This window comes from Sus scrofa, chromosome 11, assembly GCF_054392235.1.
Source record: "Sus scrofa isolate SSC_HxYL_T2T_F1_AM1 chromosome 11, Sscrofa_HxYL_maternal_Yorkshire_Landrace_v2.0, whole genome shotgun sequence".
NCBI classification, from domain to species: domain Eukaryota; kingdom Metazoa; phylum Chordata; class Mammalia; order Artiodactyla; family Suidae; genus Sus; species Sus scrofa.
This window is the reverse complement of record NC_139393.1, coordinates 77,121,607-77,140,712: the sequence shown is the minus strand read 5'-3', so window position 1 is coordinate 77,140,712 and position 19,106 is coordinate 77,121,607. Positions and strand designations below refer to the sequence as shown.

The 19,106-nt window shown below is 41.1% G+C and overlaps 1 protein-coding gene across 7 annotated transcripts in view; it reads left to right on the top strand.

Annotated features, from left to right (window-relative positions):
- NALCN (sodium leak channel, non-selective) overlaps nucleotides 1-19,106 on the top strand; it is a 317,004-nt gene that overhangs the window by 102,988 nt on the left and 194,910 nt on the right. For all 7 annotated transcript variants that reach the window (XR_014819860.1, XM_084982252.1, XM_084982251.1 and 4 more), the window contains exons 8-10: nucleotides 8,407-8,549; nucleotides 8,678-8,782; nucleotides 15,447-15,533. Coding sequence is in view for 6 of the 7 variants with exons in the window: in XM_084982251.1 (XP_084838377.1) it covers nucleotides 8,407-8,549; nucleotides 8,678-8,782; nucleotides 15,447-15,533 (335 nt within the window). In the remaining variant the exon portion in view is untranslated. The remainder of the gene's footprint in view (nucleotides 1-8,406; nucleotides 8,550-8,677; nucleotides 8,783-15,446; nucleotides 15,534-19,106) is intronic.

The following is a 19,106-nucleotide window of genomic DNA, read 5'->3' as shown; positions in this document are numbered from 1 at the left end:
CACTTATATAGAATCTAAACAAAGAAGACAATGAACTTCTTTGCAGAATAGAAACTGACTCACAGAACTTGAAAAACTTACCAGAGGGGACAGGTTGGTGGGGAGAGGGATGGACTGGGGGTTTGGGATGGAAATATTGTGGTTGTGATGATTGTTTTACAACCATAAATATCATAAAATTCATTGAGTTTAGAAGCCAAAAAAACAAAAGTGGGTGACAAAGTTAAAACACTCTTAAAGAAACTATATTCCCTGCAGGGTATGTTTTGCTTTCTTTGTGAAAACATTCAAAAAGCTACTAAATAACATTTATTTAGTGTGTTAGTGGTGCCCAGCAAACATCATCATGGCCATAGTCCGTCTATGGGATGCTGAGGCCCAGAGTGGTTAACTGACTGATCCAGTGTCACACAGATTAGAAACAGTGGACGGTTTAAATGACAGGACTGCATCTGAAAGTGAACTGTAGCTAAGCAGAGTGGTTTCTTTTTTTTAAATCAACTAATGGAAAATAAATTTCCAGGAAGCTCTTTTGATCTAAAATCACTGCTCTTCAAAGGCAGGGGCGTGACAGGTATCTGTCATGACCTCTGCTTCGCAGCTTTTATTCCCAACCTACATGGAAATTGCCCGGCACCAGAGGTGGGGAGTGTTTTAGTTGGCACGTGGGCTCCGTGTCCTTGGAACTGCTCTGCTTTATCCCTAAACTTTCCTGCCAATGTCAGCATCAGCCTTGTCAACACTTCTTTTCCATTTGTGAGTACTCTACTTAAAGTTTTCACCTCTCCTTTTCTAGAAGTATATTTAGTACGTGGGCATTTAGAAATTCTCTGTCTGAAGAAATACATTTCAACTAAGAATCTTTATGCCTTGTATAAAAAAGTTGAACTTAGAATATATATACGGGAGTACCTGTCATGGCTCAGTGGAAATGAATCTGACTAGCATCCATGAGGATGCAGGTTCGATCCCTGGCCTCGCTCAGTGAGTGGGTAAAGGATCCGGCGTTGCCATGAGCTGTGGTGTAGGTCACAGATGCGGCTCGATCCTGAGTTGCTGTGGCTGTGGCGTAGGCTGTCAGCTGCAGCTGTGATTCGACCCCTAGCCTGGGAACCTCCATATGCCGTGGGGGGCCCTAAAAAGAAAAAAAAAAAAGGAAAAGAAAAAATATATAAACATAGATAATGCTTTTTTCCTCCATGGCCTTTGATCTTGTTGCAAAACTAGTTTTTGCAAATGATGAAGTTTAAGGTGACAGATAAAGTAGTTTTTTTTACCAATGTGGTAAGGTGGTGTCAAGAGTGCTTTAACCGTTAAAAAAAAAAAAAAAAAAGCCTCAGCTAAAATTCAGTTCAAAACCCATAAGATTTATGAAACATTTAGAAGGAAAGAAGGCCTTTTGTATCTGCTCTGTGTTCTGAAATAACAAATTAAAGATGTTATTTCGTTAATTCAGTGGCCACAAGGCAATGCCTGAGGATCATAAGTTGAGCAGGTGAGTGAGTTGTGTATAGATTATTATAATCACAAGGTTATATTACAGTCTGTCAGGGGAAATACTTGAGGTAATTGGTTTGGAAATGTATCTTAGTAAAATTAAACATGATTTCAAGGAACAGAAAACATTGTTCATAAAGGTTTTTCTTCATTACAAAGGTGACATCCTCCCAAGTAATTTAATTCTAGCTGATAGATTGTTCTATAAGCCTCTGGAGGCCAAGGTGGGCCTTTCTTGCTTGTACTGGTCTCCTGACTATTCATGTTTCACAGGGGTGGATACATCCAGCCTTAGTGGCAGCAAAGCATTGTCCAGCCCCAAATGTCACTAGTGCCAAAGTTAAGGGACCCTCAGTGGGAGTGTCTGCTAGGCCAGTGGAGCCCCTTTGATGGGTTAATTTATTTCTCATCGACTCTTCAGGATTTGAATAACTGACTTCTGCCTAAATGCAAATTGACATCATAACTTATCTTTGAGTGGCTTCAGCGAACTCCTTCTTCAACCGTGCAGAGCTCTTTTTTCTACTAGTTCTGTGATTTAGTAAGAGGATTACTTTATGGAGCAGTTCCAGCATTTAAAAATGAAATTGAGTTGCAGGATGAGTTGTATGCATGCAAACATAACAAAACAAATGAGAAGGGATGGGGCACGCCCTCCCCATCTTGAACAAGTTTTTTTCTTTGTTTGTTCTTGACGTATAGTGGGCACACTGTATTAGTTTCCGGTATATAACATAGTAATTCAATATTTGTATATATTGCAAAATGATCTCCACAATAAATTGAATGAACTATCCATTACCACACATAGTTTATTTTCTTGTGATGGGACTTTTAAGATTTACTCTTAGCGACTTTCAAATTTACAACATAATTATTAGCTCTCATCACCATACTCTACATTAATCCCAAGGGCTTATTTAATATGTAACTGGAAGTTTGTGCTTTGGGATCACCTTTCCTTATTTTGCCCACCTCCCACCCCAACCCCTGGCAACACCAATCTATTCTCTGTATCTGGAGTTTGGTTTTGTTTGTTTGTTTCAGTTCCACATGTGTATGATATCAAACAGTGTTTCTCTTTCTCGGTCTTATTTCGCTTAGCAGCATGCCCCTAAAGTCCGTTTATATTGTCACAAATGGCAAGATGGTCTTCTTTTTTAAAGGCCGAATAATGGTCTACATACATGTCTCCCTTTTCTTTAATCATTCATCTATTGATCTCTAATAATGTAAATATGCCAAACGCAAGGTCTTGGCACGCATTCTCTTATTTGACCACCTTTCGAGATTGAGCCTTTATAGATAGCACAACTGTGGATGCGAAACTAAGCGTGCATTTGGAGTTTAGGGCAGGGATTTTATCCTTCCACAGTTAAATCTAATGTTTGAGCGTAGTTCACTGAGGCACCAGTAGGTCGTGGACATGAGGTGATGGAGGAACGTGTCCGTTCCTTTTCTCTTCCAGCTGAGGCGGATGCTCAGGCTGGAATGGAGTTGGGGTTAAAGCTAATCAGCCAATCTCAGAAAAGGGAGAGATCCAATCAGAGGGAGATGAAGAAACAGAAAGAGCTATTTAGAAAAGTTTGAGGGCAGCTGATGTTCTTCTTTCTTCTTTTCCTTTCTTTCTTTTAGAGTTGCATCCACGGCATATGGAAGTTCCCAGGCTAGGGGTCAAAGAGAAGCTATGGCTGCCAACCTGTACCACGGCCACAGCAATGTGGGATCCAAGCTGCGACTGCCACCTGCAGCACAGTTCACAGCAACGTTGGATCCTTACCCCCGTGAGCGAGGCCAGGAATGGAACCCACATCCTCGTGGATACTACTTGGATTCGTTCCTGCTGCGCCACAAAGGGACCTCTCAACTGATACTCTTGAGTGACAAGAATGTTGTCATCCCCCCCCCCCACAAATGAGATTGTGTCCCCAGGTGGGAAATGAAGCTAGATGAGCAGGTCAGTTTCATAAAAAGTGTGTCAGGTTGAAAACGTTAAAGGAAGGTGGTAAGAAGACAAGGATATGTATGTAGCAGGATGACTGAGCAGAGAGGAAGATGCTCGTACAAGGTGCTGTGAAAACCACCTCCATTCTCCAGGAGCCTGCTCTGCTCTGCAAAGCCAAGAGCAGCTTCCAGAGCCACTGTCTCAGAGGCAGGCTCCAGCGGGATGGGTTCTTGCCTGACTTGGGATCAAGTTGCTTCCAGATCACTGGGGAGGTTAAAATGCATGAACTTTGCCCTGAGGATCCAAATGTTGAGAGAGGGGATGGAATGGGTAGTCCTGAAAGGCGCCCTCTTGGTTCCATTGGGAATTCCGAGTGTGGGGATGATGATATTGCTCAGACTAAAACCTGGTTACCCATTCTCATTCTGTTAACTCAAGCGTACATCACCGACTCTAACGCCCTAGATTCCCTCACAAATAGAGCAGATGTTGCCATCACAATAGCACCACAGATATTTTGTGTTGGGAGAGGGCTTCCATGGTGGAGCCCCAAGGTTGTAGCTTGTTATAATGATCACCCCAATTTTGCGACGCTGTCATTTGAAAGTCAGGTGACTCACTGGTGTCATGTGATGTATGATCAGAAGAGACAATAAGGAATAGTTCCCAAACACAGTCCATTTTCTCCCCTTTTTTCCAAGGAAAAAGTTTGCAGAAGACAACCAGGTAGTAAAGATAATCCTAAAGATAGTTAAACAGGTGGGAATGTAATTTTGTTCAGAGTTCAAAACAATGACCACCACAACAAAATCCTCTATGTCTCAATATAGGCAGCCTGTAGAAAGCTCCATGGTGGAGATTTATCTTCAGAATGTAGACTTGTGGTCTTCTTATCCAGTGAATTCAGACCACGAAGGGAGGAGGCTGAGAAGAATGAATTAAATCAGGAGAATTGATGAGCTGAGTATCACTGTTGTGATTTTATTTCTTATCCAGCTGGAGGTGTGCTTTGGAGAGTTTGGGGTCTAAGAAAGTGATGTTATTCCAGGAGCTTCGTAGAGGCATTTTTGGAGCAGGCCACACTGTCTCTAGTGAGAGAATGCATTCTATTCCCAGGTACCATCGGAGAATCCTTACTCATTTAACAAAAGAGTAGTCTTTTCAGCTAGAAATGGTAGTTCCATAATTCAAATGGATTAAAGTATTCTGGAGTGTTTAACTAGAGAAAATATTTTGTGCGGACCCATGTCTTACTCTTAGAAATTTCCCATTCTGGATTAAACAATAGAGGAAGACTTTCCTGTTTCTATATAGTACGGGCTTTTACATTTATACATGTGTGTGCTTTATATGTGAATTTTGAAAATCAGCGAAACATAAAGGCATTGATAAAATAGTTCCCTTCATTTCCAAATTATCTGTATAATATTTACATTAAGGAAGAATTGATTTTAAAAAGCCAGAATTTAAGAAAGGCCTCCCTGTATCTTAATACTATTTGATCATTGTTTTATTGATCAACAACTCTTGAGTATTTCTTGATGCCAAGTCCAGAAGTGAAAGATACGGTTTTAATTTAGAGTGCTGACACCTAGCGGGGAAGAGAAACAGGGTGATAGAAGTCAGTGTGGTAAGTGACAAGATACAGGTGAGCTCAGGGCTCTTTGGCCTGAGTGCCGAGAGGGGAGCTGGGCTGGACAGCTGCAGGGCAGTCGGCTAAAAGGACCAGGGAACAGCATCAGGACAGCCAGAGGGAAGGGAATGTGCAAAATACGTTTGAGCAGCTGCAGTTTCCCCCCAGGGTTGTCTGCTTCTCACAGAAAGTAAGAGGATCATAAATTTTATTTTGTCAGTTTAAATGTGGGAAAGTCTTTTCGCAAGTGATTTTCTCAAAATGATATAAAAGAACTTATTTACAAAACAGAAACAGACTCGAGAGATTTTGAAACCAAATGTACGGTTGCCAAAGGGGAAATGGGGGGGGGGATAATTTGGGGGGTTGGGATTGACACATTCACTCTACTGTACATGGAATGGATGAGTAACAAGGACCTACTGTGCAAAACAGGGAAATTAACTCAATACTCTGTAGTGACCCATATGGGAGGAGAATCTGAAAAGGAATGGACACGTGTTCATGTGTGACTGATTCACTTTGCGGTACACCCGAAAACTAACACAGCATTGTTAGTCGTGTTATATCCAGGACAATAAATTCATCCATTAATTAATTAATTTGTAAAAAGTGATTTTCTCTGCAAACATTTTTCCAAGTCAGGGGGAGGGAGGTGATGAGGAAGGGCTGTCTTATCCAGGTGTCTTTGCTTCTCAACTCAGTGACATCCTCAAAGCCTTTGACCCGGTGGAGTTCATGTACATGGGACACACGCCTTCCGATGGTCAGCCTGTTCCCAGGGTAGGGGGGGGGTTGGTTACATTTTCACAAGGGTCCCGTGTCTTTGTATTAACAAATCCTGCTCTTTGAGCTGTACGGAGGGTTCCTGCTTTTCCTTTGTCTGTGTCGAATTAGGAAAAATGGAGTAAAAGCTTCAGAATTCCTCATTGGACATACTATTTTTTTTTTTTACTTCATTTCAGATAGCAGCTTCTCTGTAGAGATAAAAAAAGAAAGATCTGGGAAAGTTACAGGAAGAATAATTTTCAGTATTCCTTTCAAAGTGTATCTCCTATGGACGAGCCCCATATTTGACCTGTAAATGCTCAGTTGGTTAAATTTACACTTAAAATTTCATGATAATTCATAATGGATTTCTATAGCCACTTTTCTGTTTAAGTTCACATAACTGGGGAATAAAAAGGCACTTGAATTACATTATGTCTTGTGTTAAAACTGTCCTTGGTAGTCAGACCACACAAGCAGAAACGTGGTACATTTTTAGTACTGGGGAGTCATTTATGGAAATAGTCACTTCTGATTTTCTGTTGCCATTTTATATGTGGGCGGTCCTGTTCTTCTATGAATCTTGCTCTTAAAAGCTATCTTGTTGTATCTGTTCCTCAATATACTATAAACTTAGCCATTATAGATGCCTCAGAAAACAAAATTAACTGCATTTGAATGGAGGGTAGTAAAAAAGAGCTCTTTTTAAAGCCCCAGTTTCAAGAAAGAGAATATTTAAGTAAATGGTAAAAAAAAAAAAAAAAAGAGTTTAAGACCTGGAGCCTGATGATGTGGGTGAATTTCTGGTTTTGTTTCTCACCGGGGCAAGTTCACTCCTAGTGACCTTCGCTTTCCTTTTTTGCAAAAAATGATTGATAATATCTGCCCTTAGACCCACGAATCCATCTACCTGCATAATTACACAGGGATTTCTTTAGCATTTAAGGATGTAAAAGAGCCTGAAACTAAACGTATTTTACAAATGCTAATTGTTATGGCAATGTACCAAATAGAATTCTTAAAATGAGAAGCCGTTCATTGAAGATATGGGACGTTATGTTTTACAGAAAGTACTTAGCACAGATTAGTGCCCAGTAGGCATGTGTCAAACAGGAATACGCTCTCCCTCTTTCGCTCAGCTTTCCTTTCAAGACTTGTTATTTCTCAGTTGTCCCCATTTGCTGCTATGCTGTTCTACGTGCTTTGGAATTCACTGATGCTCTGATTATTCTTCCTCCAGAGAGGCAGTCAGATATCCGTCAACTTTAGTAACCCCCTTCTTAGTTGGTACATTTGATCGCATGCACATTCTAATATAAAATTTCTGTATGATTAGCACATAAATGGGTGTCTATTGGTTTTTCCATCCTGTCAATGTAACTCATTTACAGCAGTGGAATTTATTGAAGTGCAAATGTTTGTTGGTTTTATGAATAAAAACCTGTGTCGTATTTGTTTCATAAACAACTTGGAGTATTATATTTTCTATTTGTATAATTTCTCACAAAATACTATTAAGCAGTTATTTTCAATGTTTATAATAATATCTAAATTTTATTAAGTACTCAACACATGCCAGTGGTTAACAGAAATGAAATCATGAAATCCCCACAATACTTTGCTGTATGTCTTATTATTTCCCCATTTTATAGATGGGGAGACTTAGCCACTGAATGGATACCAGGAGGCAGGACACGTTACAATTAAAGATGTACATCCTCATTCCTAAGGGACGGGGTTAAGTCTAGTTGACCTAATTATTATCCGTGCATCCTTATAGACAGATTTCCTACACTTTATGTGCCTTCATTTTCCCATCTGCAAAACAGGAAATAATGACACATACTCATAATGCCGTGAGAAGTAAGCCCTGGCTTTTCTCTGAATGACACTTTAGATTCTCTGAAGCATAGATTCAAAAATCTGCCCACAGATTGCTCCCTTTTCTTTCTTTCCATGATCCGTAATAATTTCAATGAGGCATTTCTCCCAGAAACTACAAAGTACTATTTAATGATCTACTACCTTACGCTTTGGTGTTCCGTAAACACCATGGACTTCAAGGACAGGCTCCATCCATCCCATTAATTTTCGGAGCCTAAGATGCTTTGGTTCCCCCATGAGAACGTTATTTCAGATGAACCTCTGTTCTCAGATTTATTTCATTTCCGTTAAAACCACAGCAAGTGCTTTTCAGTATGTGACAAGTGTTAAGCCCCAAGTGGCATGTGTACAAGGTACAAATTCTTTTTTATTATATCTTTGCTTCACTTGAGTGTTCATTTCCTTTTCCACACTGTTAAATGCAACTAACAGGTAAAGCTGTACCCTAAAATTAGTTTATTGCTAGAGACAGTACAGTCGCCCTGGCTTGAAGGCAGAAACAGCTTTATGGAAATCCCAAGACTTAAGACCAATAAAATGTTGCACGTGCTTTGAGCCTCCTTTAAAGGAACGTGTGCTGTTGAGAAAATGAGCATGGATAGATCTTGACTGTTTTTCGGAAAAATCTTTTCTCATTTCAACGTCCATCCTGACACCGCCGGCTCTTCTGTCTTGACAGGTACCAGCATCTTCACCGTGTACGAGGCGGCGTCCCAGGAGGGCTGGGTGTTCCTCATGTACAGGGCCATTGACAGCTTCCCCCGCTGGCGCTCCTATTTCTACTTCATCACCCTCATTTTCTTCCTCGCCTGGCTCGTTAAGGTACTAGAAAAAATTGTGCGCATCAAGTCTGTTTTCTGACATGGTTTCTGCCGATCTTTTTTGGGTTTGGTTGCCCTCACTCCCTCATGCCCCGTCCTTGGTAAATGTGGTTTGTCACTTTCTTTCAGAATGTGTTTATCGCTGTCATCATTGAAACATTTGCCGAAATCAGGGTACAGTTTCAACAGATGTGGGGCTCAAGAAGCAGCACTACCTCGACAGCCACCACGCAGGTACAGTATCCGCAGATGAGCACGGAACCCATTTGAACATGGGCACAAACCGGCTCACCCCTTGATCTAGTTCTCATTTCTTCTCTCATCTCTTTTAGTGAACTGTCAGAAATCATAAAGTTCCAAGTCCATGCTGACATATGTTTTAAGGAGAGTGACAACCTCAGGCAGGTGTATTTTTCCCTGTAGACTTCGAGAACTAAATGGAACATAGGACTAGGAACTCTGCACAAAGTTCACATTCAGTATTCCTGAGAGATGACCTAAAATGTCTGTAAAACCATATAATGCTTATTAAGTAACTCTTATTCGTAAAACCACAGCTGGAAAAGTGGTGTTCGGAAGCCCGCCCCATCAGCCGGCAGTTATAATAGAAAGTGAAACGTGGAGAGACTGTGAACAGAGTTGTACAAAATTGCTTTGATGCGAAATTGGACTTAATCAGGAGAAATAAGTTGGTAATTCAGAGGTAATGCGTCTAGGTATTCAGCAGAGGTAATCACACAGAATTGTGAAAAACCTTCATTAAGAAAAATGCTGGGGCTGTGGACCTGGTTGCTAGGCAACCGAAGCTCCTGCAGCAGCCTCTTAGGGTAAAACACCACTGGGGCTGCCTGGCAACAGGCCACAGGCCCCGCCCAGCCCCTCGCTAGTCGCTCAGCAAGTGGCCCAGATGCTTGTGTGTGTGTGTGTGTGTGTGTGTGTGTGTGTGTAAGGAAGAGACATCATTTGCCATGATTCTGTTATGTTTGTAAAATCTAACACAACTCTGTACGTAGGGACATCTCTTTAGGAGGTTTAAAACACTAAATCACAAGTTTCTGATTCTAATAAAATAGATAGGCTTCAAGGATATAAAATTAAGATAATTGTGTATTGTGAAGCACACAGCTCTTCAGTTCTGGCCTTCCTCTAGGATGTAGGACAGTTGTTCTCTGTAAGTTATCCTCATAGGAGGGTGAAAGGGGTCCTGGGCATGGTGGACTTGATATTTCTAAGCCCCTGGACTTTCCGGGGATTGGTGGTGGCGCTGTGTGTGTAGAAAGAAAAATCATACACATTAACAGGACAAAGTAAAGGCTTTCCGACATCTCTGGCAGCTCAGTTGGCATTAGCTTCCATGGCCAACTGGAATTGGCAGGTGAATTGGAATTGGCTTTGATATGGACTGTTGGGAGGTGAAAGGGAATCAGTGACGAGGAGTCTTTAAAATCACAAAGCAACCAGTCTCTGAGTCACAAATGATGGAAAAATTAATGCCAAAGGTCTTATGGAGATCATACTAGAGCAGGTAGCAGGAAAACGCAAGGAAAATGATGTAGAAATTTTCAGATTAGTAACCATTAGTTTCCCTGAACTCCAATAGGGATGGTGGCTCTCGTACCAGCAATTATTAGACCTGGGTCACTTAGCACACGCCCAGTTACATGTTGAGTTAAAGTGCAAGAGATCTGTGCATCCAGGATGTAATAGCCCCCTGTGTCAGCCCACGATAGGACTTCCCATGCTACGTGTTTTTAGGGGTGTTGCCCCAGAACTGGAGGAGGGGATGGGTGGATATGGAGCTTGAAGAACATGCCTTGGGCCTAGGGTCTCTCTGGTCCAGACTTGCACTCCCATTGCTTAGACACTTCACCACAGATATATGTTTCCAATCATGTGGTCTTCCGATCTAGGTTGATTCACAGTGAGGATGAGCTCGTCTCGTTTTGCCTGGAATAGAACTGTAAGAATGGCCAAGGTTTGGGGCCCCACAAGGCTACGTTTCTGTTATATATAGTGATACAAAATGCAAGACAGGCCCCGGCAATTAGTATGCACCTAACTTTGTTAGATGAATCATGGCCCAATAGTGTCATGGTAAGGGACAGGTACATAAATATTCTGATAGTTTAAAGAGAGCCATGAGTTCTGGGTCTGTCGTTGTCACTGACCTTGAGTACACATGCTGGCCCCGGTTTTCAGAATTGATATCTTCTCATTAAGATAAGGGTGGAGTTGATAAAAGGACAGTTCCATGAACAGTCTCAGAATATGGGTTCCGGAGTTCCCGTCGTGGCGCAGTGGTTAACGAATCTGACTAGGGACCATGAGGTTGCGGGTTCGGTCCCTGCCCTTGCTCAGTGGGTTAATGATCCGGCATTGCCGTGAGCTGTGGTGTAGGTCGCAGACGCGGCTCGGATCCTGCGTTGCTGTGGCTCTGGCGTAGGCCGGTGGCTGCAGCTCCGATTCGACCCCTAGCCTGGGAAACTCCATATGCCGTAGGAGCGGCCCAAGAAATGGCAAAAAGACAAAAAAAAAAAAAAAAAAAGAATATGGGTTCCCACGATACCCAAACAACTTCTGTGTAAATATGCGACGCTGGGTTAAAACGCAGAAGGGTGCAGATGAAAAGGCACTGGTTGAAAGTAGAATCTCTCCTCTATGAAAAGACCATGTGCGATGTAAAGCTCCAAGACTATAAATTTATTTATCGTGTTCCAAGACCATTGGTTTCCACGTGAATAGACGTCATTATAATATGTGAGAAAGCAATTTAGTGAAAGCAGTTTCTGGGAATGGTACAATAGTGAACACCTTCTAATAAGAAACTATGGTAGTGGAATAATACATTCATCATAGGAAGCCATAAATTAGAATTATATCTTGTAAGTCTGCATCGTTGACTATATCATTTAATAGTGAAATCAAGTGTCCACTCTCATTATTTTGCATAACAGTGACTATCAACTGTTTTTTTAAGATGATTGATTTTGAAAGACCCCAAAGAGCATATGCGTTTCAAAATACAGTTTGTATTTTCTTTTCCTTACCGCATATATATGAGTCTCTTGGAACTGGAATTTTAACTCGGTTGCTAGGGATTACCATGTTACCAAGGTTCTTTCTCTGCCACCTCCCATTAAATAATTGGCTATTGTCATTGGTGATGATGCTGAGGATATTTTGCTGAGAGTGGAATAAGTCCCAAAGCATCCTTAGCTAAATCAAGTGGCCTTTATAAAACCCTAACAGTTGAAGCATGAGATGATTCACAAAACTGAAATCTCCATGAATTGTACTGAGAGGGGCATGCTCGTGGTAATAGTTCACTAATTCATAGCATCTTATTACAAAAATTCACATATATTGAGAGCTGCATTAAGCACTCTGCTAATGGCTTTACGAGCAATCTTATTTAATCTTCACAACATTGTGAGGTGGGTATTATTATTGTCCCTGCTTTGCAGGTTAAAACAGGACAGTGATTAGAAAGTTAATTATTTTATCCAACACTGCATAATTGATAGGTGATGGTAAAACCACCTTGCTCAGCCCGAAGGGCTTGATTGCATTTGCACGCCGAAATCCCGCCACCTTTTCTTTTAGTCGTTACAGGCCCTGCCATCCACATGCTGTCTTTTCTCTGGCCTCATACTAACTTTTCTTAAAAAAAACAAAAAACAAAAAACAAAAAAACTGTTTTCTTGTTCGCTCTAAGGTGAAGAAAAGGGGCACTTTCATATAGTGTTACTAAGAGTGTAAATAGAAGCATCCTTTCTAAAAAACAATTTGGCAATATGTAATTAGAAGCCTTAAGACATAGAACTATTAGACAAAGAGATTCCACTTATAGGAATTTATCCTCAGAAAAAATTTGGACCATTCTCAGAGATGTACATTTGAGAATGTTTATGGAAGCATTTTGGTAAAAGAAGAAAGACAAAGAGAGCGAGAGAGAAAGAAAGAAAATTAACTCTAGCAGTCACTTATTGATATAAATTAAGAAATTAGAATGAATGCAAGCGGAGTTCCCGTCATGGTGCAGCAGAAACGAATCCAACTAGGAACCATGAAGTTTTGAGTTCAATCCCTGGCCTTGCTGAGTGGGCTAAGGATCCGAAGTTGCCATGAGCTGTGGTGTGGTTAACAGATGCCGCTCGGATCCCTCGTTGCTTTGGCTGTGGCGTAGGTCATAGGTCGGCGGCTGCAACTCTGATTGAACCCCTAGCCTGGGAACCTCCATATGCCATGGGTGTGGCCCTAAAGAGACCAAAAGAAGACCAAAAAAAAAAAACCCAAAAAACCAAAAAAAAAAACAAAATAAATCCAAGCCACTAAATCATGATTGAACGTTATTGACATGAAAATATGCAGACAATGTATTAATGTAATAAAAGGGTCTCATGTTTGTATGCATGTGTGTGTGGACTATTATACCTGAAAGGTTGACTCTAAAATATTAGGCATGGTTTTTTCTGGGGAAGAGGTTTAAGATTTTTTTCCATCTCATACACATTTTCTTAACATTTCATGGTAAACTTATATTAATTCTATAATGAGAAGGGAACAGTCTTTAAAATAAAACAAATCAATGGACAGTCAACCTAAATTTCCCTATGTTAGTTAAGTTAGATGCAGTTGCAAGGGAGAAAAAGCCACAATAAGTGGCTTCTGTAAGACAGAGTTCCTTTCCCTCTCATGTAAAGTTGGAGGAGCTCATTCGAGGTTATTATGGTGGTCTTTGTTGCCACAGATCCAGAATCCTTTCACGTTCTTGCTCTACCTCGAATAACTTCCATTGCCAAAGTTGCCTCTTGGACAAAAATGGCTGCTATAGCTCTGACCTTCACATCCATATTCCAGAGATCAAGAAAGAAAAAAATAGAAAGAAACAGAAAATTTCTGCTTACATTTTGTAGACCAGTGTATAATTCTGTGGTCAAGATGAGCTTAAAGAAAGGAGAAGAATTACTCTTTTTTTTTTTTTTTTTTTGGTGGTCCCGCAAAATTTTGCTTACCCTGGAAGACAAGGAGAACAGATATGGATGGACAACTGGCAGTTACTGCCACACTCCCTTAAAGACTTCAGTCCCCTAGGATTCATGGCTCTTGATATCCCACCATGTATCTCACGTGGCCACTGTCACATTAACCCATCCAAACATTGTGTGGTTCAGGGAACTAATGAGAAACGGGCCGTGTTTGCATTCCCTTCACTTAATTTCCTACAAGAAGTGACCTTGGAGGAACACTTTTACTAACAATCACATTGATTCATTTGATTTTGGTATATTGGAAGAAAATAATTTAACAGAGAAAATTAGTCTGCTGCTGCTGAAAGCAACTCTGTTCCCCAGGGATCCTTTGCTCCCTGATAAGAGTGTAGAGGATGCTTGTCCAGAGGGTTCCTACCTGGTCACGGACAGGACCACATCTGTCTTTTCTCCTTAAGAGGAGACTCCCAGGCATTTGACAGGTATTTAAAAGGCTCTGATACAGGTTTGCATCTCAGCCTAGGTATGTATGCTCAGAATGAGCCTATTTGTGACGGATGTGTTGAGTCTACCACTAAACATACCTTTTAAAATTCACTCTGAAGGGAATAAGAATCCTGTTCAGTGGACAGCTGAGAAAAATCATTTGTAATTGGCATCTCAGATAAGAGGATCTTTGTAGAAGTGTGCCCCTCCAATTTTTCAATTTTAAAAAGACATCTGTGGCCTGTGGATTTTCTCTCTTGTCTCTCACCCCCTCCCTTATTTTATAAAGGGCAAGTTTTCTTTCTGCAGATGTTCCATTGCCTCTGTCACCAGGAGTTTGAAATTACAATTATAAATCCTTGCTAATGAGATCTTTGCATTATCTCATATTTCCATCAACAATTACCCTTTTGAGTACAGGCAGGGTCAGTCTATCACGAAGGCATAATATGGCGAAGGAAATGTTTATATATAAGGAACAGTGATCTCAGGCAGGAAGAAGACAGCGCTTGTAGTTGGTGTCTTGTCTTAGAAAAATGCAAATTCTTAACTCCTCCCAATTCTACCTCCTCCCTGCACTCCTAAGGAATCAAAAAGATAATATATATTAGTGGGAAAATATTTATAAGTAGTAAATACCTTCCAGCCTAGTTTATTATTGATAGGTTGACTTACTTTTAAAGTAGTGGGATATGAGTAAGATAAACTACACATCCAAAAACCTGGATGTCTGATTCACTGTATGTCAGATTTTAGCATCCTTTACTATCCTGAATTTCATCACATATGTGTTTTCAGCCAATAGAAACAGCTTTTTCCCTTCATAAATATGTACATAAAATTTCTGCTGAGCAGAGTAATAGTGGCCTACATAAACTAATTTCACAGCATCTTTTCAGTGATGTGTCATTTTCCTACCATTTCTTTCCCTACGCTACAGCCACATTTCTTATAGTATTTATCCTGAGAATATTTTTCAGTATGGTCAGTGAGAACTGTTGACTAAATAAAGATAAAAATTGACCACTTTTTGTAAAAACACACCATGCTTGGGAATTCTAATTTTCGTTTATTCTGAGATCTAATATATATAACTAACATAATGGGGATAAAATACCCACGCTAAAGCCTTGTGGAGAAGAAGATTTGGGCAATTATATGCAGAGCATATGTAAGGGAAAAAGGGTCTGGTACTTAGCAAGTGTTCAATTAATGCAAGCTATTATCCTTCTTCTTCTTATTCCTTACGTTTTCAGTGTTACAGTGAACATAATTGGAATGACTCATGTTCTGAATATAAATCCATAAGAAGACAAATCTTTGCTAACATAAAAAAAACGTAAAAAGCTGGAGTCATAACAGTGGAGTTCTCGATGTTCCATTGTAAGTGTCTCTGACTCATCTTCCTCTTTGCTTTGAAGATGTTTCATGAAGATGCTGCTGGCGGATGGCAGCTGGTAGCCGTGGACGTCAACAAGCCCCAGGGACGGGCTCCAGCCTGCCTCCAGGTACGATGCCATTTCTAAGATGCATCCTGCAAGGGCCTTTGACTTTGATGTTATACAAGGAAATCCGCAGATCTCCAAGCTCTAGAGTTGCCCCAGTTTGTGGGCGGTATCTCTCGACCTCCTGTATTCCCAGGACCCGGCATCTTTTTAGATGCACACTGGGGATTGGGTAAATTTCTGGTAGATGAATGCACACAGGAAATAGGCCCATGGTAATGAATCTCTGAAGAGTTTTGTTGTCACAGTAAGTCTTACAAAAGTATTCTACAAAGGCCTCAGTTGTTTGGGGGCGGGCAGTTAAGACGATGGTTCACTTACCTGAGTCCCTCACCGAGCACCTGGGAAGGGAATATCTTTAATGTGCAGTCTGTTCTGCTCTCCGAGCAATGTGATGTAATAGAGGCGCTTCCTTGACCACGTGCACGTGCGGCAGACGATGGGATTGCAGGGGGCCAGAGTCATTACAAGTGACCGGCAGAGGGGCCATCAGGTCTCTGGCCTGTGAACCTTCCAGACTCAGCTTCTGCTCTGAGCTCCCTGTGGAGCCTCGCAAATTCCTTCTTTTGTTCAGTGGACCACACTGGCCTCGTCTCCTGCTTGACGCTGTCTCTGCACCCCTATAACAGTAATTGTTTCCAAACAAGTTCACCTTAACCAGAGTGGCAACCCTACCGTTTTACAGCGTTTTATATTTCCATTTTCTGCACTTTTTTTTTTCATTTTTTAAAGTTTTATTGAAATAGAGTTGATTTACAATGTTGGGATAACTTCTGCTGTACAAAAAAGTGATTCAGTTATATCTGTGCACACATCAACTCTCTTTCCGATTCTTTTCCCACATAGATTATTACGGAATATTGGGTAGCGTTCCCTGTGCTGTACAGCAGGTCCCCATTGGCCAGTCACTCCAGATACCTCAGTGTGCATGTGTGCATGTGCCAAGCATGTGCCAATCCATGCATCCTTCCACTTATCCCCTTTGGGACCATAAGTGTGTCTTCAAGGTCTGAGTCTGTTTCTGTTCTGCAAGTAAGTTCATTTGTGTCCTTTTTTGGATTCCACATACAAGTGATATCATATGATGCTTGTCTTTCACGGTCTGACTGATTTTACTCTCTAGGTCCACTTTAAGGGTCCAAACTCAAGCCACCCCATATTGGGAGCAAAGAACTGATTCTTCCTCCTGGAGAATTTTTTTTCCTTCACCCTCTTTTTGTTTTCAGTTGTAAATCCTCTTCCCACAAGGAAGCTACTTGTCATGGTTTTTCCCATCCCTCCCCTTATAATTTGGGGAAGGGTTTATCATCGCCTTGGGGATGAGAACACACTTTCTGTCTTTCTTTTGGATCTTGCTCCAGATGGAGCTTCACACATTTCAAGAATTGGGTACATCAGAAAAAAAAAAATGCTGTCCTCTGAACCACTGCTCTGCGCTACATTTATATGGCCATTTAGTCACGCAGTTACTTGTTTTTATCCATTAAAAGGATGCACTGCTGTGGCTGTGGCGTAGGCCAGCAGCTGTAGCTCTGATTTGACCCTAGCCTGGGAACTTCCACATGCTGCAGGCGCAGCCCTAAAAAAAAAAAAAAAAAAGAAGAAGAAGAAGTAAAAGGATGGAGTGGAAAAATAGGAAGAGTTTACATTGATATATTATTGATAATACTAAGCATTGTTGCATGTTTTTCTTTTTGTTGTGTATCTGATGGTGACAATGCTGCTTATAATTCAAATCCCACGACTGCCCTCAACACTTACTGTTACTATAACAGCAGTAACAGTAACAACCACTGTTGTAGCAGCTTCTTGCCAAAAAAGCACTTTCACTTACATGATTCCTGAATCCACCGACAGATGATTACGGATGCAAAAGTGAGATGGCAAGGAAGGTGTGATGGAGGTGACAGCACCACGCAGGGATGCGGGGGAAGAAAGCTGGGCAGAGGAGGGTGGCTGTTACGCTAGACGTGGGTGTGCGGATGCAGCAGCGGGGAGCTGTGAGGTTTGGCCGTGGGTGGTGGGCGTGGCGACCTGCTCGGTGAGTTGGATGAAGGTGATACGTGTGGTTTGAAACAATGGAAGCGGGAAGGAGGACCCTTCAGGGTGAGGTTCCATTGAGTTGAGCATCCCCCGTTTGGTCCTAAGTCAAGCTTTCCAGAAAGAGCCTGTGTGAAGGCGTGGAGGTGAAAGGTGGGTTGGCCAAGGGGTCGGCTGTGGTCGTGGGCATCGTGTGAGCCGTGACTGAGGAGAGACAGCACGTTTTCATGTTGGGAAAGGAATTGTTGATTAACTTAGTAAAGAGAAAATACTAAAATAAAGGAGAGGTATTGAAGATACGGTGGTCCTGACATACTCAGCTTGGCTTTTACTAGTGATTTCAATGCCATCTAAAAGTAGGTAACAGGAAAATTTGCATCCGAGCTCTCCATTCACTCACTGCCTTAGATGAGACTCATTTGACATCTCTTTCAAAGACCAGCAGTAACGTGGATCCCTTCTTTTATGTTTATTTTGTGTGTTTGTTTTCCTTTTCCTTGAAGTATAGTTGATTCGCACCGTTGTGGTAGTTTCTCGTGTATAGCAAGGGGATTCAGGGAATGTATATGAATACACATATTTCAGATTCTTTTCTGTTATGGGTTATTAGAAGATATTGAATATGGTTCCCTGTGCTCTGCAGTAGGACCTCGTAGGTTATTTCTTTTATAAATAGTAGTGTGTATCTCTTAATCCTGAGCTCCTAACTTATTCTTCCCTCTGCCTTTGATAACCATAAATGTGTCTTCTGTGTCTGTGAGTCTGTTTCCATTTTGAAAATAAGTTCGTTGATATCATTTTTTAAGATTTCACCCACTAGTGATATCAGAGGATATTTGTCTTTCTCTTTCTGACTGACTTAGTATGATAATCTTTAGTTCCATCCATGCTGTTGCAAATGACATTATTTCATTCTCTTTATGGCGGAGTCATAGTCCATTGTGTGTATATACCACATTTTCTTTATCCATTCATCTGTCAAGGGACACTTGGGTTGCTTCCACGTCCTGGCTGTTGTAAATAGTGCTGCTCTGAACATTGGGGTGCATATGTCTTTTCAAATTATAGTTTTCCTCTGGATATATGTCCAGGAGTGAGCATGCCAGATCGTATGGTAACTCCTTTAGCTTTTTAAGGAACCTCTGTACTGTTCTCTGTAGTGGCTGCACAAATTGACATTCCCACCAACGTTTTAGAAGGGTCCCTTTTTCTCCACGCCCTCTCCACATTTTTTATCTGTAGACCCCCTTTTTTAAAATCATAGTTGGTTTACAGTGTTTCTTCACTTTCTGTTGTACAGCATCTGTAGACCTGTAGATGATGGCCATTCTCACTGGTTTGGGGTGATATCTCTTTGTCATTTTGGTTTGCGTTTCTCTAATAATTCCTGAGTCTATTGGCCACCTGTATGTCTTCTTTGTAGAAATGTCTATTTAGGTCTTCTCCTCATTTTTGGTTTAGGTTGTTTGTTTTTTTGATACTGAGTTGTAGGGGATCTTTGTATATGTTGGAAGTTAAGCCCTTGTCGGTTATGCT